The sequence below is a fragment of the Jaculus jaculus genome, chromosome 6, assembly GCF_020740685.1.
Source record: "Jaculus jaculus isolate mJacJac1 chromosome 6, mJacJac1.mat.Y.cur, whole genome shotgun sequence".
NCBI classification, from domain to species: Eukaryota; Metazoa; Chordata; class Mammalia; order Rodentia; family Dipodidae; genus Jaculus; species Jaculus jaculus.
The window spans coordinates 26,616,058-26,638,936 of NC_059107.1; the positions used below are offsets into that span (position 1 = coordinate 26,616,058).

The 22,879-nt window shown below is 43.5% G+C and overlaps 1 protein-coding gene across 4 annotated transcripts in view; it reads left to right on the top strand.

Annotated features, from left to right (window-relative positions):
- Kcnip1 (potassium voltage-gated channel interacting protein 1) overlaps positions 1–22,879 on the top strand; it is a 239,752-nt gene that overhangs the window by 182,607 nt on the left and 34,266 nt on the right. The window contains exon 1 of one of the 4 annotated variants that reach the window (XM_004664992.3): positions 3,158–3,313. The exons of the other annotated variants lie outside the window; for them this stretch is intronic. Coding sequence (XP_004665049.2) covers positions 3,205–3,313 — 109 coding nt within the window. The 5' untranslated portion in view covers positions 3,158–3,204. Of the gene's footprint in view, positions 1–3,157; positions 3,314–22,879 lie in introns of those variants that run through there. 4 annotated transcript variants of the gene reach the window in all.

Here is a 22,879-nt window from a genome sequence, read left to right on the forward strand (position 1 = left end):
TACTCCTACCAAAGCTGACTTCAGGTCACCGAAGTGTTAACAACTACCTTTAGGGTTTCCTGAATTTCTTTAATTTTTTTTATTTATTAATTTATCTGTAAGCAGAGAGAGAGAAGAGAGCTGGATGTGGTGGCACACGCCTTTAATCCCAGCACTCACGAGGCAGAGGTAGGAGGATCGCCATGAGTTCAAGCCACCCTGAAACTCCACAGTGAATTCCAGGTCAGCCTGGGGTAGAGTGAGACCCTACCTCGAAAAACAAAAACAAAAAACAAAACAAGAGAGAGAAAAGAGAGAATGGCACATCAGGGTCTCTTACCACAGCAAACAAACTCCCGATGCTGGCACCACTTTGTACATCTGACTTTACACTGGTACTGGGGAATAAAACCCAGGCCATTTGGCTTTGTAAGCAAGTGCCTTTAATGGATGAGACATGTCGGTAGCCCAATTTCCTGACAATTTAATGATCAGCTATTATAATTTGGTATGGGCCAACTCCAGGTGCTATGATTGGATGTGGTTTGACCCCCCCAGAAGTTCATGTGCTACAGGCTTAGCCTCCAGTGGGAGTACAATTGAAGTGGTAGACACTTTAAGAAGTTGGTCTCAGAGGGCATTCCTTAGTCAGGGTTCCCCTTCTATCTGGATTAAAGCTGTCTCAATGAGTTGGGTCAGGGCTGGTAGTCATGGATTAGTTCCCAAGAAAGCAAGTTGTCACACTAAGAGCAAGCCTGCCTCTCCAGTCTATTGCCTCCCATCTTGCCATGTGACCACCTCTTTTCCTCCACACACTTGCACCATTGTGATGCAGCCTACCTTGAGACTCTCATCAGAGCCAAGCTGATGGTGACCAGAGCCGCAAGGTATATAAACCTCTTTTCTTTATAAAGTACCCTGCTTATGTGTTACAGCAACAGAAAATAAATGACTAATCTATAATACACAGTCCAGGCACCAGTGAGATTGGAGACAGAGATATGAAGACTATGCCCACCCCTTAAATAAAGAAGGAGAAAAGGAGAGGTTGGGGCTCGCATTTCATTAATACCACTGTTTCAAATCCATTCTACACATATGCGAGAAAAACTTCCAAAGTGCAATCACCCTCAACCATCCATTCCCATACCATAATTCTCTCCAGAGGAAACAAAAATTCTCAATGATCATTTTATCCATCTATAAATATTTTTAAATGTCACAAATTTATTTTAGATATATTAAAAAGAGACAAATGTTCATAAAAGTTCATTAAAAATAAGACACTTCAAAATAGTATTACCATTTTAGAAATGTTTTATGTATTTTCCAAGATGCATGTATCTCTCTTTTCAACATTAAAATGGTAATGTACAAAACAACTTACTTTTTCATTTAATAATATACTTTCAGTATCCCCCCCAAGAAAAGATATATAAGTATGTCATGTTATTAATTTTAAGGACTACACTCTGCTTTTATGTAGGCTTTGTGATTTTTTTTAATCATTTTCTTGAATTATGAGCATGTAAGTTTTTCCAGCTGCTACAAATAAATGATGCAATGAATACCTTTGTGTGTGTGTGTGTGCGTGTGTGTGTGTGTGTGTTTGTGTGTGTGTGTGTGTGTGTGTGTGTGTGTGTTGTACATGGGTAGGCATCCCTACAAGTGAACTTTCTAGATCAAATAAATGTGAACATTTTATTTAAATATTTACAGTCCTACCAATAATCTGAGCAAGTTCCTTTCCTCACATTGTTGTCAAATAGTATGTCATCAAAATCTGAACGTAGCATTTGCCTAATGCCTGCTCTGTGTTCACTCTTCTAATGGAGAACATAAGAGGGAGCTGGGCTATGTGGGGATGCAGGAACTTGCCCAAGAGCAGGTCTCTGTGACTGGGTCTCTAGTCTTCCCTTCTGCACCATGTTGGACACATTTCTCACCAGTCTAGCTGATGGCATTCTTCTGTATGAGCAGCTAAAGTTCCTTACAGAACCCAAACACAATCCTCCAATAGCATCATTCTTGCTTCTCCATATTTTATTTCCCAATTTGCTTTTCCACTGTGGCCCAAGGGTCACCTGCTCAGCTTGGCCATTTATTCAATAATGCCTGGTACTGGGCTGGAGAGATTGCTTAATGGTTAAGGCACTTGCCTGCAAAGCCAAAAGATCCAGGTTCAATTCCCCAGGACCCATATACGCCAGATGCAGAAAGTGGTGCATGCATCTGGAGTTTAGTTTGCAGTGGCTATAGACCCTGGCACACCCATTCTCTCCCTCTCTTTTTCTCTCTCTCATAAATAAATAAATATAAAATATTTTAAAAATTGGGGCTGGAGAGATGGCTTAGTGGTTAAGGCGCTTACCTGCAAAGCCAAAGGACTTTGGTTTGATTCCCCAGTACCCATGTAAGCCAGATACACAAGGTGGCTCATGCAGCTGAAGTTTGTGTGCAATGGCTGGAAGCCCGGCATGTGTCCATTCTATCTATCTATCTATCTATCTATCTATCTATCTATCTATCTATCTATCTCCCTCTCTCCCTCTCTCTCAAATAAATAAAAATTTTATATATATATATATATATATATATATATATATATATATATTTTAAATAATGCCTGATACTGACATAAAGCTGTCCAAAGACAAACAAAACTGTGGGCACCGCCCAGTTTACATTAACTTTCCTGGTGATAATTAATTTCCAGGGGCACTCCATAATGTCAAAGTAGAGAGCCACCTGTATTTTGGAATCAGCTTGTCTGATTTTTCACCCAGGAAGTAAAGAAAAATTGTTGCTCCTTTAAAAAAAGTGAAAGCTTTCATCAATGGGTCTGAGATCTAAAGCAGTCAGCATCTTCATGTCTTTAAAAGCTTGAACATTGGCAATACCCGGCGGCCTCCTGGGGATGTGCCATGAGGTGTTGCCAATTATGGTTACACTCAGCTAGCAGATGTTTAGAGGCTGGATAAACCTTTGGAGAAGACAAACACAAAGATTACTATGAAATGTAGAGGTGGCAAGCTAGGAGGAGGAAAGAGGTGGGGGGGCTGGGAGGAGTGGGAAGGAGGGAGGGAGGGAGTGGAAGGAAGAAAGACTGGTGGAAATAAACCCTGCGCTTGGGAGAACGCCGGGAAGCAAGCTTGGAAACGTGGTTTTCGGGAGACTTGGCTTCTAAATGCCCGCCTGGAGGGTTACGGGCGCACACAGGAGAAGATGTGGGCGGAGGGCGAGTCCGAAGGGCTTCAAACCTTGGGAATAGTGGTGGTCGTGTGCTCCTCTCTGAAACTTTTGCACTACCTCGGGCTGATTGACTTGTCAGACGGTAAGCGAGCCCTGGAGCTTCCCCGTGTTTTACGAATATGCTTTCAGGCTCGGATTGTTTGGAAGTTGTTGAGAAAAGGCGGCGAGGACGGGGATGATTTGAAAAGGCCGGGCTGGCGCAGCGCTGCGCTCAGCCCTGCTGGCCTGGGACCGGCCTGTGCTGTCCGTGGTGCTGAAGGGAGCGCGGCCATGGTCAAGGCGGTTTGTCTTCCCTACACCCTGCGCATGGAGTCTGGGGGCCTATCTGTTGTGTGAGGCTATCAGGGTGCAGCCACTTCTCCCTGAAGGTGTCTGATAACTATGCATGCTTTTGTAGAATCCAAATACTTCAAGAGTCATTAGGAATAATTAGTTGTTGTAGAAAATATTATGTGGAGATAAAATGCTAATCCCAGTGCCTAGCAATTAGAAAATACTGGCTCCTTTTCCCTAACCCTCAGCCATTCTAAAGATTTTTATTCTAAAACCACTTCATATCTGTGACTTTAGCCTCCAGGTCTTAATGAGAGTGTAGCTATCAATTCAAACTACTTACGCTGTTTGTAATGCTAAAGCTAGTGGTTAGGAGTGTTTGAGCTCCTTGCTTCTAGCTCTGCATGAAGTTTATAACAGGTTGCTCTGAAGTGTCATCATCTCCACTGCCCTGTGTGACAGAAAAACTTAATACTCCCAACTGTGTTTGAGTAAAGATAATAAGATGGAAATGTTCACGACCTGATGTGATTAGTACAAACTATGTATGACAATACCACACTATTTCCCACAGATATCTGCAATCATGTGCTGATAAATAATTTTAAGGTTTACAGAGATGTAATTTTAATTATGTGATTTTATTATCACACCGTGCATACATGTGTCAGATTATCACATATACCCTAAAAGTCTGTATGATTAGTCTAATAATTTTTAAAAACCTAAATTTTAAACATAAAACAATTAAAACTTATAAAAATAAAATTATTGGCTTATTTTCCAAAAGTGAAGAAGCTCTTCCTTTCCATAAGAAGCTGTTCCAAAGAATATAGTTTTTATGGGTTTTTTATCACACAAAATTTGATGAGACTCCAACAACATCTATTCAGTGCATATGCAAATTTATCCCATGTCTATTTTTTTTTATTTTGGTATTTTGAGGTAAGGTCTCGCTCTAGCCCAAGCTGGCTTGGAATTCACTGTGTAGTCTCAGGCTGGCCTCAGACTCACAGCAATCCTACCTCTGCCTCACGTGTGCTGGGATTAAAGGCTTGTGTCATCATGCCCAGCTCCCATGTGTATTTTTCAATAGCTGCATAGTGTGAGCAGAAGTTCTCTTCCAAGAGGCATCACATGACTAAATTCTACCTAATAATGAAATATATTGATTTACAAAAACAGCTATAATACTAGCTCAGGCTCAGAAACCAAACTGAAGGATTACTTTGTTAAATGAAGCCCTGAATTAAGATTCAAAAGTCTTGGTTTCTACCCTATGGTCTATTTAATTTGAATCCTGGCTGAGTCACTTTTTAAACTCAGGGTCTCAGTTTCTTTGTTAAGGTTTTTAATCTCTGCTACATGGAATTCTGGAGTGAGTGTTTTGAATTCAGTTCTGTGGGTTGGAATGGTAACTGACTCTCCCATCTCTCCTCAATCAGACCAGCTGCAACTTGTCTCTTCTAAGTCAGGCCTGTCTGGAAGGACTATCTTAGCTTGAGCTAAAATGTAGTGAATCTGTGATTCTGTGCTTGTATAACCCCAGTTTCCTGAGATGTTGAAAGCTAATGCATATTCAGAAAACCTTTTTTTATTTTGCTTTAAAAAAAAACCTCCAAAATCTAACAACCTGGAAGAATAGCACTGCATGTGCCTAAGACATTCCTCTGGCCCTCAAAGACCCATGCTCAGCTGGACAGCCCCAAACAAGCAAACCTTGTTGTCCATCAGATTCCATGTCCCAGCCTCTGAGACTGCAAATCAACGCAGGAGCTGCTGGCTTCCCTATAAGGTTCAAGGTACATTAGGAACATTGCCCTCCTCTTCCTTCTCAAATCCAGGATTATCCATTCCCCCTTCCCCCCCCCCCCCATAGCAACTGAAGATGGCAGCTTTTTGTGTTATGCTCAGAAAGGATATTGGGTATTCATTGAAGGTTATAAAAACGAGGGAGCTAAAGTGAAAAGTAGAGAGCACGTGTACAAAATTATTGTGAGAGCCCTAAGTGAAGGAGAAGGGGAGTGACATCTACTCAGCGCCTGCAATGTGCAAAGAACAGTGTTAAGTGTTCTTATAGCCAAGAGCGGATGCAGATATCACTCTAAGGAAAGTAAATGACTCTGGAAAGTAGATGTCATTATTACTTTTTAAAATTATTTTTATTCATGTATTTGAGACGTGGGGGGAATGGATTCAAGGGGGCCTCTTGCTACTGCAAATGAACTCCAGATGCATGCATCACTTTGTGGATACTAGGGATTTGAACCTGGCTTATCAGGCTTTGAAAGCCAGTGCTTTGGCTGCTGTGATATTTCTCTAACCCCCATTATTCATTTTATAGAAGAAAGAAGACAGACTCAGACAAGTTAAATAAAATTTCCAAAGATATAACAATTCCAAGTTGAAAATGCTGGTCTCTACAACTTCACATTCTGTTCAGACTGGGTCTGTGATTTTTCACTAAGACTATATTTATATTGCTCATTCAATCTTTAAAAAAAACTTTATTTATTTATTTGCAGAGAGAGAGAGAGGAGAGAGAGCAAGCTACTGCAAACAAACTCTAGATACATGTGTCACATTGTGTATCTGTCTTTACATGTGTACTGGGGAATCGAACCTGGGCTAGCAGGCTTTGCATTCTCAGCCATCTCTTCAGGCCTCACTAATGCACTCTTGAGATAGAGCCTTCATGGTAGGGTGGAAAGTGTCGTTTTCAATGTGAATATGATAACAGAAACTCTGTCCACTTGCTGGAGTATGTACTAAGGGGAGAGTACCACCACCATCCAGTAAAGGACTCTGGGGTCAGCATGATACAGTTACTCCAAGAAGAGTGGAACCTTCCAGCAGAACCCATCAGTAGTCTCTCTTAGGATCTTAATCTTATATTAAATCTATACTTTCAGGGCAAGATAATACAGAAGTACAGAGCTATTGGGCCTAGGGTCAGAAGATCTGGGTTTCAGTTTGTGGTGTGCTGCATATTACTTCGTGACCATTAGGAAATCCCCCTTCTTCTCATTTCATTTGTCGAATAGATAAATTAAAGCACTCTATCAATTTCCTAGGCAATCCATAGCAAATTACTGTAAATTTGGTGATTTGGGGTCTGGCTGGCTCACTGGTTGAAAGTGCTTGCTTGCAAATCATGCTGACAGGGGTTCAATTCCCTGGCACCCACATAAAGCTGGATATAAAAGTTACGTTTGCATCTGGGGTTCATTTGCAGTGGCAAGAGACCCTGATGCTCCCATATATGTGTGTGTGCAAGCAATAATAAAATTTTTAAAAATAAACTGGGTGATCTAAAATAATAGGCATGTAATGTTTCATGGTTCTAGATGCTATGGGTCTGAAGTCAAGGTATTGGAAAACTCCTTTGTAATCTGAGAGCACTTGGGAAGGATCTTTCCTTGCCTCTTCACCTTTCAACAGCTCCAGATAGCCTTTGGCCTTAGAAGCCTCACCCGAACTTTAGTCTCCATCTTTACCTACCTTTCTTCTCCCTGTGTGTTTTATCCTCGCTTGACAGTTTTCTTTAGAAGGGTACCAGGTATGAGCCTACTGTAATGATCTCATCTTAATTATATTTGCAAAGACCCTATTTCCAAATAAGGCACCTGGGGTCAGGACCTCAATAAATCTTTTGGGAAGACACAACTCAATTTATAACAATTGGGGCTGCATAATTCAATTCGTAACAGTAGCAAGCATGCTCATGTGGCTGCAGTAAGGATTCAGTGAAATGCCACAAGGGAGGTAGCAAGCTTCCTCCCTATCACATAGCAGGTGCTTCGTGCATTCTTAATTCTGCCTTGACATGAAGACATGCCGATCAAAATACTGTATTGCTCATTAGGGGGAAAAAAAAGACAAAGCCCTTGGTTTGATATGGCAATCCTCTTAGGCAATATACTTCTACACTGTTTCTCTAGAAGCTTCCAGCATAAAAACATTAGGAGTCCCTTTGTCCTGTGTGCTGTGTCATCACGCACTTGGCTCTCATTGCCAAGTTCATCAGCCAAGTTCATCGTCATTTCACCCAAGTGAGGATGACAGGTGCTGTGGTGTTTGGCAATTCCATGAGATATGGATGTGACATATAAAATAATTGGACCCATTTTTAATTTTATAAATTAAAAAAGAGAAAGACTTGAGCTTTTACTTCAAACAAGAACGTGAAGTAATTATTTGAGTCTTCAACCCTAGTTTTCTGGATTCTCCCGAGCCCTTTCTGTCATCCAAATGTAGCCAAAGTGTGCCTGGAGCATGAAGGATACCCTTGCTTTCCTGGGCAGACATCTATGCTACTCTTTGGACTAAAGCCTGCATTACCTATTACAGTCAGGTTGTAGAGAGCTTGATGATGACTTCTCAAAGATATCAGGTGTGACTCCCTGGAATTTGTACATGTAAGCTCAAAGGATATGATAGAATTAAAGGGCATGAGACAAGATTATCCCGGGTTATTTGGATGGGTCCCAGAGGCCATCATAGTGTCCTAAGGAGAGGAGGACAGCGATGAGACGTAGGTAGATGAGAAGGCAATAACAGACAAAACCAGGGATTCGAGTGATAAGTCCATAAACCAAAGAAAGCAGGCAGAACCTCTCACTTCAAAGCTGGAAGAGTCAAGGACAAAGCCTCCTTTGGAGCCTCTCAAAGGCACATGGCCTTGCCAACTCCTTTTCAGTCTAACTTTTGGCATCCGGTGCTGAGAGTGAATTTCAGTTTGTTTCATTACCCAGTTTGTAGTAATCTGTTGTGACAGACTTAGGATAACAATACATACGTCTTTTATTTGTTGTTGTTACCCAGTGTATAGTAATCTGTTGTGGTGGACTTAGGTTAATGACGCATATGTCTTTTTAAATGTTTCTTCCCTTACTATACTGCAGTATGAAATAAAATGCATACACTTGAAAGTTCAGAAATGAATAGACCTATTGATCTGAAATGATGATAACATAAAGACTGGGGTTGTATTTTCTCAGCAATTCACAGAAGGATGAGAAGAAGCAGCCTTAAGCCCCTGCCAGCACCAGCTTGGGGGACTGGGAGAGATTTGCTCTGGGTGGAAAAGAGGAGAATACCGGGGCTGGAGAGATGGCTTAGCACTTAATGCTCTTGTCTGCGAAGCCTAAGGCCCGGCTTTGAGTCTCTCAGAGCTCACGTAAGCCAGACACACAAGATGACACATGCCCACAAGGTCATGCATGCACACAAGGTGGCGCATGTGTCTGGAGTTCAGTTGCAGTGACTAGAGGCCCTGGCATGCCAACGCTCTCTCTCTCTCTCTCTCTCTCTCTCTTTCTCTCTCTCTCTCTCAAATAAATAAGAAGAGGAGAATACAGATACCTTACCCATTATGTACAGAATACACAACCCCTGAGTGTGCACATCCACATCCTCCTAATAAAAACAACTCCAGATTGTGTACACCCCCCTAATAAAATGAACTTCAAAGTGTGCATACCCTCTTGATAAAATCAACTCCGAGGTGTGTCTGCCCTCTAATAAAAATAACTTCAGGGTGTGTACACCCTCCTAATAAAAATGTATCGGGCTGGAGAGATGGCTTAGTGGTTAAGCGCTTGCCTGTGAAGCCTAAGGACCCCGGTTCGAGGCTCGGTTCCCCAGGTCCCACGTTAGCCAGATGCACAAGCGGGTGCACGCATCTGGAGTTCGTTTGCAGAGGCTGGAAGCCCTGGCGTGCCCATTCTCTCTCTCTCCCTCTATCTGTCTTTCTCTCTGTGTCTGTCGCTCTCAAATAAATAAATAAAAAATTTAAAAAAAAAGTTTAATAAAAATGTATCGTCACCCCTGAACAAAATAACCCTTGGCAGGAATAGCCCACGCTTCACTCTCTTTTTCTTTCCCTCTTGCTATCTGAAGATTTGGCTCAGTGTTTGTAGGTCTTCTGTGGACGTTGTTGTAGTTTACATGGCGCATGAAGTTCCTAATTAACCCATTTTCTTTAAGCAATGTGTACTATCCAACTTTCCTGAAATATGAGACAAGAGCACTCTTACCTTCTCCTCTGCCCACCCTTCAGTCTTCTAGATCTGTTCATTGCATTATCATTTTCACATTGTGACAGTTTCAGAGCCCCCCAAAGTATCCTTCCAAGTTAAGTGGAAGGGTTTCCTTGGGCCCCTCATTTGGCATGAGGACAGCTCTGTCTCCTGTCTAGATGGGCTTCCAACTCTATCTTCCAGACATCTTTACTTGTATGGCTGGCAATCACTTCTCCTCCAATTAGCAGAATTTGTTCTGTGTATCTCAAGGGGTATATCCAGAGCTGCCCAGATCCAGGCCCATCTGAAGACACCCCTCAATTTGACCAACAACGCTGCCCCCTCTCATCTCCTCCCAAACCCACTTGCAGCTGACCATCTCCTAAAACCTAGTGCAAAAGGTCCACTAGACTTGAGGATCAGAATAACAAGGATCTTACAGTCTGCTCTAGCAAGCATGATAAAATCTTGTAAGCTGTTTCCTTTTTTATTTTTTTGTATGAGTGTACGGTTTGTGTGTGCACATGTTCTTCTGTGACAGTGCAGGCTTACATGTGAGGTCAGAGGAAAACTTTTGGGTTGGTTCTTGCCTATCCACCTCATTTGAGTCATGATTTCCTCACTCTGAAATTCTCTCTCTGTTTGCTGTTCTTGGCTGTGCTTGCCTCTAGCTTCCTGGGAAATTCTGTCTGTCTCCTGTCTTGCCACCAGCGTCAGTGTGCCTGGATTACAGAAGCTACCATATCTCCAGGCTGTTTTTGCGGAAGTCAGGGATTGAAACTCTGGTACTCCAGCTTGATCATCAAGCATTTTATCCACTGAGCCATCTCCCCAGCCCCACAGCAGATAAATTTATTAAGTTCTTACTATGTGCCGAGCAGCATTCTTTGAATATGCTGTTTTATAGAGCTGTGCTTCCTTATTCTCAGGGGGTCGATTATAGGACCCCCCACAGATACCCAAATCCTTCCAAGCTTTGGTACCTTATATAAAATGATGTCGTGTCTGCACATAACGTACTTCTAGCCTCCTGTGTACATTAAACATCTTTGGATGATTTTTATTCCCTACAATGTAAATGCTATGGAAATAGTATAATGACTAGAAAACCCTCCATAAATTTTGTCTCAGATATATCTTACCCCCCCCCCATGTATCTGTGGTTGATTTGATTCCACAGATAGAAAACTTGTGGATACAGAGGGACAACTGTGTATGTTACTTCATTTAATCCTTGTGATTGGGAAGTCAACACTCTTACTTCCCCCAGTTTAGAGATAAAACACAAAGAAGTTAAGCCGCTTCCCTGGGGGCATATGGTTAGCAAGCAGGAAGCTGGGGTTCAAACTCAAGACTTCAGATTGCAGCGCTCAGTATATCATGAGAAGTGCAGAAATAGTCCTCGGTTTAAGTAAATTCTGGTCCACGCCTCGCGGCAGGACTGAGACTCACAGAAGAAGCAGAAGGAAGATTGAGATGCCACTGAGTTATTAGCATGTGTGTTGGGGAATTTGTATCATTCTGTTATATGCGTATATATCTCTATCATGTTCATTTGGCTGTGCTGCACTTAATATCCAAACGAAAACCCTTCAAAAGCTGTACAAAAGTGTACAAAAAAAAAAAGTGTACAAAAGCTGCCAGCCTACACTTATCCTGTAGACAAAGGGGTGCACTTGAGAAGCAGGTAACTGGCACAGTGATTACAAGTCTGCCCCACCCCTTACCCTTGGTGCCAGTGCCGCCCAACACAGAGCAGGGGCTCTGTATGTGCCAAGTGGATGGGCGGATGGATGAATGAATGGCTGAAAAGTAGTGAGCGCTGGGATTTGTTATCGAAGCTTCCTTCTACCTTGCAGGATGCTTTGGAAACTCGCAACAAAGAGCTTCCAATTTTGCCAGCAAAGACTTTACAACCCAGTCATATACAGTTATTTCTGGCTCATTCCCAGCATGCTTTTGCAGTCCCACGAAGCCTGGTCCCTTTAAACTTTTATATTCCCTCCAAAATACACATCTTACATATTTACAGAAGCTTGTTATTCTCCTCTGGCCTACTCTAAGAATAGGGAGAGTTCTATACTTAACATAAAAAACAGTCTGTTAGAGGCTGGTGAACAAATGGAAGAATGCACAAGCCACCATTCATATTCATAGCAAAGGACCAGAAAATAGTCTCAAGCCCTTCACTGCCACGTCTGCATGGATGAGATCAGAGCCCCATGTTGGCGCCAATGCCAGCCCTCAGACATATTGCTCCCTCTCTGGAGTCACTTTAGTACTATGAGATGAGCTTGTTGGATTGCCTCAGTGGTTTCCAAATGAGGATCAATGGGTGTCCTTAAGGAGCACTTTGTGGAATTTGGAGAAGGATAACTACATCCTCCCCACCTTCTACTTTAACCTACACATCTACTTGCTTTCATTTATCTTACGTCCTTAGAGAGAGTCTATGCATGATTTTTTTTTAATTAAAGAACTCTTGATGTGAGTTTGTAAAACTGCCGGATGATATGTCAGGGGTGCCCAGCAGTAAAGTCTCCATGATCACATAATTCTACCTTAGTGATGTAAAATGGCCTGTGACATTCTTGCTTCTAAGGTAGATCAGAGGCATGTGACTCAGCAAGAACCATAGCTTCTCTCCATGGCTCCATCACCATGACAACCATCAGATAGAAGCTTTTTGTATGCATCCTAGGGGTTATACTATGGGCCCAGGCAATAACCCCCAACCCCCAACCACTGAAGCCAGTAGCTGCAACAAAACACAGAACTAATGACCACATTTTCTAGGGCTTCTAGAGCCTAATTCAAAGTCAAGTGGTATTGAAAACACAAGACGAGGTCATCAAGCTTCTGGTATTGGCAGGGTGTGTTTCATAGAATGTTTACCTGCAGCAGACCTTAAAGAGTATAGAAATTATCCCATGTCATAGAAAAAACCCTAGAATAAGAATCAAAAGCCAGGGTTTTAAAGCCAGCTCTGCCCCTTGCTGACGAATGGCTCTGGGCAATATTTAACTCTCGTGAGACCATTTAATCATCTGTAAAGGGGACAATGTAACTCACCATTCAGGGTGTTGAGAGGATTCATTAAAGTGCAGTGCATGTACCAGGGCACAAAGGGAGGCAGTGACTTGCCCAAGGCAACTTCAATCGCAGTTCCCTTCTCGCTGCTGACACAACCACCTGACCAGAAGCAGCTGAAGGGGGCAAAGAGTTCACTTCAGGCTTATAGTCTCAAGGTAGAGAAAATCATGGAAAATCATGGAATCATGGTAGAGAAAGCATGGAAGAGTAAGCAACCGGCTCACATCTTCATACATCAGCAGCAAGCGGGGGAGCGGTAAGAGTGAGTTAGCTAGTAAACACCCATACGGCTAGACTAATAAACCTAATGGTCCACACCTTCAGCCAGGCTCCACAGGCTGGAAATAAAGGTGGCTTAATCAGAAACACATGAGGATATTGGGGGGACACTTGACATCCAAACCACTACAACTCCCTAGAGGCCACACAAAGACACCATGATCATCACATGAGCCACGGGCATCAGCGGGTACATCCAGGCTGGCTCAGTATTGCCAGGGTCTGAGAAGCCTCTGGCACCCAGAAATCCACACCCCATTCCCCATCCCCCTCCTCAGCCCCCTAAACTGCCCCCCCAGGCTCCAGTGTGCAAGGGTGAGGCCCTAGAGAAAATGCTAAAACAGCACTGAGGTCTTACTCTCAGGAATTCAATATAGAAAACACATTAAGACCTGTTTACATGGAAGTGCTGTTTATAATTATTGTTCCCTATGGGATATTCCCCTACTGCTTCCTCCAATCCTGCTTTAAACTGCTCAACTAATAGAACTTCCCTGGCTTCCCCCGGGGAGACATTCATGGATGCTAATAGAGACATAATTCAAAAATGGCTTGATATACATGCCCTCAATTTTCCCCAAGAATCAACTCAGTGAAGATCTCCAAGCATGCAACTTGCTCATTGGCCAAAGACAATTGAACATGCCCAGCACTAAATATACAGGCTGCTGTTCGTCCAGGTCATCATCAAGCCACAGTTTTCACCACACTTTATCCTAAAGTGCTTCCGCCACCAAGTACAAGAAGAAAGAAGCAAGCTGCGATGGGACCCTGGGAGGACTCTTCTCTGGGCTCTCCACTCCAACCAAGCCTTTCCCAAGCAATTTCAGATAAAGCAGAGGGGAGAGTTAAGAGGTAAAAATCCTCTAGGCCTAGAGAAGCAAACAAACAAACATAATCAATGCTTAGCAGCTCCCAGAAGAATAACTTCATCTTTTTGCTGTGTAAGGTGGACGGCAGGAAGATGAGCATATATAACGTGGCAACAATACATGACCACATTGCATAAGCAACATTCAGTACAGTCACAAAGAACAACCTGACCTCAGGCACCAGGATGAGCCCTCACTCTCTGGTGACTCTCGGCTTCACTTCAGCTCTCTGAGAGTTTGCTTGTCCAATGGTGAGCTTAGGATGCTTAGCACTGCCCAGGGACTTGGGGAAGATTCGCAAATGCAAAACCACTTGTGTATCTTTGCACATCAACTCTTCCGTAAACTTCCTTTCTGTAGGCTTGTTCTGCTGAAATCTGAGGTTAGTGAGACTGGGCGTGCTGATAGACTTATTAAATGAGTACATGAGTGTTAGGAAGATCCTAAGCACACTAAAATTAGACAAGTAAAAGAAGCAAACTAGGACTGATTAAAAGAAGCTTGACTTTTCTCAAAATGCATATGTTTAATGAACTTACCATCTTGAGAGAAAATTCATATAAATCGAAAATATCATAGGTTTAAATGACTTTAGATAAGTTTGGGGGGGCAGGATTCATAACTAATTAATCAACTGAAAATAGAACTGCCCACACTGGCACAGCAGTGATAATGTCCTTCCTTGTGTTACAGAATGAAGTAAGGCCCATATTATAGAAGGTACCAGCCCAGAATTAGGGATATGGCCCCAAACCTAGATTTTTCCATCCCATTTCCCTACCCATCCACTTCCTGGCCCTGTTTGGACATCCCTGGAGATTGGTAAGTTGACCCACCCATTGTCCCTTAATGACACAGCCAGACTGGCATCCAGGCAGGTTGATTCTACATGTCCATACCACCTGGAGGCCACCCTCCTTGTGTAGGAAGAGATTGGAGGGTCAGGAAAGGAGCCACAACCTACTGCAAACCTTCTAAGTACTATGTACTGTTACCTAGTTTCTGGTACCTTGATCTTGGTACCTTCTGCCACCTAGAGAAAGCCCTGGAGGGATGAGAATCCTCAGATGACGCAGTGTCTTTGGGCAGGTTTAGCATGTACAAAGGCCACACAGCAAGTCAGGTATGAGACCCAAATCATCCCACTTCCTGGGTGCTACAGTCAGCTCTCTCTACTTCTCCACATTTCCTGATGCAAACACAGGTAGCTATTCCTGACCACAGGCAGCTCAAAATCAGGAGCACTAGCATAAGTGAGCTCCACCAAAGTGTACATGCCTAGATTTCTTTACATTATTTTTTCAATTTTTATGGCTTGTAAAAGACTGTTGTTTCTATGCTATAGCCTGGGAGCTATGGTTCCAGCAGACACTTTTCTGCTGGGACAAAGGAATGATTAAGCAGAAGTGAGGGATGCCTGCAGCTTTCATACAGCTGAAGTGATGCTGAAAGGGCACTCAGGAAAGAGAGAAGGTAGGAAGGTACAAGCTGCATGTGTTTGGCCTGAGGTCTTCTAACCCCGTGACTCTTGCATAGTGCCTTAGCGGGAAGCACTGGCCAAAAGAATCCCAGTCTATCCCTGAAATAAGTCCTCGGACTAAAGTTTAGGAAGGTCTGAGACAAATGAGAATCCTGCCTGTCCCTCCAGGATGGCAGACACCATTGCTCTCAAGAAGAGGGAGAGGTCAGAAGTGTTCTCAGCCAAAGACCTCAATTTATCTTCAGGACAATTTTAATTGGAAATCTCTCTTCACTGCTGCCCAGTTTTTCAGTAGTAATTAGGATGCTAATCTATAAGAAATAGGTCTATTAAAAATAAATTAGGGGGTAGAGAGATGGGTTAGTGGTTAAGGCACTTGCCTGCAAAGCCCAAGAACCAAAGTTCCATTCCCCAGTACCCACGTATGACAGATGCACAAGGTGGTGCATGCATCTGGAGTTCACTTGCAGTAGTTGGAAGCCCTGGCAGGCTCTCTCTCTCTCTCTCCCGACCCTCAAATAAAATATTTTAAAAACCTTAAAAATAAATTAATAAATTATGGCTGGAGAGATGGCTTAGCAGTTAAGGCACTTGTCTGAAAAGCAAAACCCAGGTTCAATTCCCCAAAACCCACATAAGCTAGATGCACGTAGTAGCTCATACATTTGGAGTTCATTTGCAGTGGCTGGAGGCCCTAGCATGCCAATTCTCCTCTATCTACCCCTCCCTCTCCCCCCCTCTGTGTGTGTGTGTGTCTCAAATAAATAAATAACAATTTTTAAAATTAATAATAGATAGCACATTTTGGCTTGAAATTATGAATAATATGGCTATCTTAAAGTAAAACTTCATGCATTTATTTTTGTATTTTTTAGTTCAGACAGAGAGACCGAGAGATAGAGAACTGGCACACTAGCGCCTCAACCACTGTAATTGAACTCCAGATGCTTGTGCCACCTAGTGGGCATGTGTGACCTTGCGCTTGCCTCACCTTTGTGCATCTGGCTAACATGGAATCTGGAAAGTTAAACATGGGTCCTTAGGCTTCGCAGGCAAACGCCTTAATGACTAATCTCTCCAGCCCAAAATTCATGTATTTTTAATAAGCCTAAGACACATTTATCAATGAAAAACAGATAGTCCATTTTTATTATTCTATAAAGAGATACTGTGGATAAGTATTTTTGAGATGGTAAAACCAAAGTTAGAGCCATTTTCATTTGGGAGTCTCTAAGCATCAACACTGCTTCTGTCTTCATGGAAGCAGGGTTGAGGACATGGTATCCATCCTCTAACATATCAATGAGCCCCATGCCTTATTCCTGGGCTGAAAGAAGCAGTGGTACATAAACAAGGTTTCAAATTCCAACTCTGCTACTTAATAAGTAAAAACCAAGCCCTAGTGACATAGGAAATGGAAAATGAAAACTAATCCTCATGAGATTGGTTAATGTAAGGTATGTAAATGCATTCCACACAGCGCATAGCACTGCAAGGTTCTTTGTAAATGTTCTATTCTTTCCTCCCAACACCCAGAACCATGAGGGTCATTTGAAGAGATTGTGACACAGTCTTGTGCATCTAATATGGCATTGTACTTACAGTGATAGTAAATGTGTGGTGTCCATTTGCAAAATATGTGAGACTGCTGAGTTTGGAAAAACAATTAACTCTTAACTACCTTGAAGCAGATGAAATATGTAGAAATACACTCATCCTAGCTCTTTCAGAGCTAGTAATGGAAGGATTGGCTTCCATTTGTCAAAGATGAGGGCAGAAGAGATGGCTTAGTGGTTAAGGTGCTTGCAAGGTGAAGGCTAAGGACTCATGTTCAGCTTCCTAGATCCCATACAAGCCAGACGCACAATGTGACGGAAGTGTGCAAGGTCACACATGTGCACAAGGTGGCACACATGTCTGGAGTTTGATTACATGTCTAGAGGCTCTGGTGCACCAGTTCTCTCTCTCTTGCATAAAGAAAGGTGATTTTATATTAACCAAAGCTCTCCCTCAGTTTCTCAGTCTTTCACAGAAATTTCCACCTTCCCCACATTGCTTAAGCCTGGGAAATTATCCCGGGCAGTTCTGATCCTATTCCCTCAATCCACTCCACTCCAGTACAAGCAAGCTTAGTGAATTTTGTACTATTCAAATTCTGCCTCTCATCCATCTCTTTCTGCATCATCATCTCCCATTCTTATAACACCCTCTGTATCTGTAGTGGTTTGAATGCATATCCCCTATAGAACTCAGGTGTTGTATTAAAAGTAGTAATTTGGGCATCCAGCCTCATGGCTAGTGAAGGTGCCCCTGGGGGTGAATCCTGGGGTCTAGCCCTAAAGTGTGTTGGGGAACACAGATCTGATTTCCACCAAGAAAGTATGCAGAGGGGTCTGAGCTCTGGCTGAGTCCCTACTTCCTGCTGCTGCCAGTTTGTGTTTGTGGCTTTTGGTGTTTGCTGGCTGGTAATGGTTCTTCTCTCTCTGTGCTTCTAAGTATGGAAGCAGCTTCTTCCACCGTGATGGAATGCCCCAACCCCTCCGGATCTATAGCCTTGAAGTATATCTTTTCCTCCCATAAACTGTGTCTGTTTAGAATGTTTGAAAGCTCATCCCAGCAATGAGAAGCTGTCTACAGCAGCAGATTTTTTTTTTTTTTTTTTTTTTTTTTTTTGCTTTTTGAGGTAAGGTCTCACTCTAGCTTAGGCTGACCTGGAATTCACTATGGAGTCTCAGGGTGGCCTCAAACTCATGAGGATCCTCCTACCTCTGCCCCCCGAGTGCTGGGATTAAAGGTGTGCGCCACCACACCCGGCAGCATCTGTTTTTTAAATGATTAAATGAAGCAACTTTTATTAAGATCTGCACCATAGCCTATGTACCCAACACCCGAACTTGAGGGAAAGAAGACCCCATTTGTCCTGTTCCATTCCTTACTACCCAGAAGTAACTGCTATGCTAACGTATGAGAGTACGAATTAATCATCCTGGATTTTGCTCTGCATTGTCCTCATTATTAAAGACTGTTGTAGTTAGCTCATGCAAATTGATGTGTGATATTTCCTGATGAAAATATTCTCACACTGTACTGTCCACATCATTGCTGATAAACTCTTCGGTTAGTTTCTGGTTTGAGGCAATTATCAGCTTGGCAAAACTCCTGCCCATTGCTGGGGGGAAAAATGGCCTCATAAGGCCATTGGTTAATTTCTTACTATTTCTACCTGACATCACTTTCTCTTTGTTCCTGAATAAGTGAGTTTCTTTCTTATTCCATAAATCCCTGCACATGCTGTTCCTTCTTCCTGGAACTCTTCTCAGCTCTCTGTCTTGCATATACACTTCACTCATCTATCCACAGATCTTTCCTTTCCTAACTTAAGCTAGATTCTGAGCTGGGTGTGATGCTTTTAATCCCAGAACTTGGGAGGTAGAGGTAGGAGGATCACGATGAGTTTGAGAACATTCTGAGACTACATAGTAAATTCCAGATCAGCCTGGGCTAGAGTGAGACACTACCTAAAAACAAATAATAATAAACTAGGTTCCTCCTACTTGTTCTTTCCCACGCTGCCCTACTCCTTTCGTTCCTGGCAGTAAAGATGATTTACAGGTGTGTGTGTATGTGTGTGTGTCTGAGAGAGAGAGAGAGAGAGGATGTGTCTTGCTGAGAATGAATTCAGGGCCTCACTTATGTTATTCAAGTGCTGTAGCACTATGCTACACCCCTAACCTTTGTGTGATACTTGTCTAATGGGCTGTTCCTGCTGATGAGAAGATGAGAGGACTGGCCTCATCTACTTGTGTTTGGGATGCCAGCCCTTGGGTCTGTGTCTGGGCCAGAGTAGGAGTTCAACACTTAGTTATTAAATGAAAGCCAGCACTCTCAAGGAGAGGCAAAAACACCTTTCTGTATTGGTCACAGAGTGTGATGTGTGCCCGCATGTCAGGTGTCTGCCACACAGGCCCTGTCAGAGGAATTAGCTCTTGAAGCATGATTTGAGGGAGAGCTAGACACACTCCAAGCACTATCCTTACTGTGATCCCTGTCAATGGCACCCACTGGAGTGTGGGATGCAATGGGCTTTACTTGAAGGTGGCTCAGGAAACACTGGAGAGAGAAGGCAATCGGGTACCAAATGGAGGCAGGAACATGTGTAAAGCCAGTATTTCCAAGAAAAAGAGAGAGAGAAGGAGAGAGAGGAGAAAGAAGAGAAGCAAGAGAAGTAGGAGAGAATGAACCTGAAAGCTATGCTACTCCAGGCTGGTCTGCTACGGTAGTCTTGAGGAGAGATGCCAAGGTCATAAAATTGAGTCCCAGGGAGGTTTATGCCCAATTCTGTAGCTGGAAATACCTTATTATTAAAGAGCCATGCCCCTTCCCTGCAGCAATAAAAACTACTGAAGGCTTCAAAGTGAGGACATGGTGACATGTATTTCCCTTGAATATTCCTCATTTCCTTCTCCTAAGCTTCTGCAGAGAAGGTTTCTAAAAGTTCTCCCTCATTCTTCCCCCATACCCAGAATCCACAACCCCCACACACGTACTTCCTCCCATCTAATAATCTCCACTCCTTCAAATTTCATGCCCAACATTCACCTCCTCAGGGGCACTTCCTCCACATGCCTACACTACCCCAGCCACTGCCAACCCTTCCATAGCACCAAAGCTCTCGCCCTTGCAGTACTTCCCGCAATTTGTAAATATTTGTGTCTGTGGTTCTTAGGTCCTCTCCCTTGTGCCCCAAATCAAAAACTGTGAGATGAGAATTATGTCTGTCCTGGATCATGATTGTAATCACAATGCCTGGCACAGATTAGATGTTCCATTGTGTGTGCGTGTGCGTGTGCACGTGTACATGGGCATGCATGTCCTCTTTTCTTTAGAAAGGTTCTTCTAGGGCTGGAGAGATGCCTTAGAAGTTAAGGTGCTTGCCTCCAAAACCTAGGGACCCTGGTTCAATTCCCAGGACCCATGTAAAGCCAGATGCACAAGGTGGCACATGTGTTTGGAGTTCATTTGTAGCAGCTGGAGGTCCTGGAACACCCATCCTCTCTCTCTCTCTCTCTCTCTCTCTCTCTCTCTCTCTCTCTCTCTCTCTCTCTCCTGTCTCTCTCTCTCTCTCCATATGTACATATTTATTTGAGATATGGACATATCTCAAATAAAGAAAAGAAAGATCTTTCCCATTGGTAAGACTGAGCCCACAGGCTGTGGCTGGCTTGTTGCAGTTATCTAGGGGAAAGGTGTCAAGTCCATGAAGTTGGGTTCCAGAGATATTAATGTCCAATCCTGCTGCTAGGAACTGTCAAAGGAGGCCTTGTGTGTCTGGTGACAGAGCCTAGCCTTTCTAATACATGCAGGAACCCCAACGCTAGGGCTATAACTACCTCTTGGCTCCCATCCTGGCACTTGGAGCTCAGGAGGCGCTCATGAATGCTTACAGATAATGAACACGAAGCTCTTGGGAGCCCTGTCTCCAGAGAGTCTGCCGCAGCTCGCAGAGCAGACCCAGGCAAGGATCTTCTCCTGTGGCCTCAGGACCAACCAGTTTTTACAAATTATCAACATCTCCCCATTAGCTGTTGCAATATTAAATTGTGTGACTGGAAATGAATGAATAATCCCACGGGCAAGTGAAGAAGACCAAGCAGCAGGATTTAATAACAAGTCCTGCCCTCTCTCCAAGCGGAAGGTCTCCCTAATTAAATATTAAAAATCTATCCACACAGCTAGAGCAAAAAAAAAAAAAAATTGCTTTTTCAGCAGCATGGCTTGGAGAAAGCGCCTGCAAAGATCCAGGTTCTGTGAGAACAGCCTCTTGGGGATGAGCCAGGGTACCAGGAAACACCATGTGGTGGACATAGCACTGGGCACCAGACATAGGTAGCACCCAGGTGGCCGTGTTTCATCCTTATGAGAATGATGAGGTATGAGTTAAGTTATGTTGAAATCATATCCACATAGCCACTGGGTTCTTTAAGACCCGGAGATGGGCAGTGACTGCCACAAGTTACTAGGTATGTAGTGGCGATGTTGAGGTTTACCCCAGTCTACATGGCTATGAAACGTATTCCGTAAAATGCAGCAGCTAAGCATGTGGCTGTGGCATCAACTCGGTCTGGGTTTGAGCCCAGTCCTACCATGTTCTGTGTGGCCCCAGGCAGGTCACCTGGCATCAGCTTCGTCCTCTTTGACCTGGTGTCAGCGTGTGGCATATGGAGCTTAAGAATGACAATATACACAGGATGCACTGGGTATGTGTGGAAATGCTTCTTAAGCAGTTAACGTTTGTTGTTGTTGTTGTTGTTTATTTTTATTTATTTATTTGAGAGAGAGAGAGAGAAAGAGGCAAACAAAGAGAGAGAGAATGGGCGCACCAGGGCCTCCAGCCACTGCAAAAGAACTCCAGATGCACGTGCCACCTTGTGCATCTGGCGTACGTGGGTCCTGGGGAATCGAGCCTTGAACCAGGGTCCCAAGGCTTCACAGGCAAACGCTTAACTGCTAAGCCATCTCTCCAGCCCAGCAGTTAACTTTTTTTGTTGCTGGGGGGAAAAAAGTACACCTGACCAGGAGCAGCTTGGGAGGAAAGGTTTTATTTTAGGCTTACACGTTTGAAGGAAAGTTTAATCACAGTGGAGAAAGTATGGAACAGCAGACAGCCCACTCACATCTTCATATATCAGCAACAGGGAGGGAGCAACCTGAGTGAGCTAGCTCTGAACAGCCAGTAGGGCTGGACAAATAAACCTCAAGTCCCTCCCCCAATGACATATCTCCCCTACCTAGGGTTCACCTCTCAAATGCTCTCCCAGCCAGAAACTAAGTATGAGGCTTAATCACAAATGCTTAAGGCAATGGGGGTGGGGGGAATTTTACAGTGAATCCACTATAGCTTCTATAATGCAGTTACTGCTTTGGTCAGTAGAGGTCTATCCCCTTCACCCTCCATCCTCCATTGCGAGCCCTGCCGTCTCAGAAAGGTCTCCTCAAAGGCTTCAGGTCTGGTCCGCTACTTCTAGCCAGGCTGGATTCACAGGGTAAAAAAAAGGGGTGGGGGTCAATTACTGTTGAGTATTCACTGAGCAAATACATATGCCTGTGACACCTCCACTTATCTTCTTTTTTAAAAAAAAAAAAAGAAATTTTTTGTTTATTTTTATTTATTTATTTGAGAGCGGCAGGCATAGAAAGAGGCAGGTATAGAGAGAGAGAGAATGGGAGGTCCAGGAACTCCAGCCTCTGCAAACGAACTCCAGACACGTGCACCCCCTTGTGCATCTGGCTAACGTGGGTCCTGGGGGAATCGAGCCTCGAACTGGGGTCCTTAGACTTCACAGGCAAGTGCTTAACCACTAAGCCATCTCTCCAGCCCTTATCTTCTTACTGAAATTTCACAAGTATCTGGCAAAGTAGGGATTGTTGATACCACTTTCCAGATGTTGAAACTGAGCTTGATAAACCTAATCTGTCACCGAGGCTGCATGAGGACCTCCAAGCCAGAGGTTCCACCCTTAACGAGCTGGCTTCCCAGACTGCCCCGTGGAAAAGTCCACTAGGCTCAGGCTCCACCAGTCCCACGGCTTCTGAGGACTGGGAAGTGCTCCCTGTTTGCCTCTGATGTT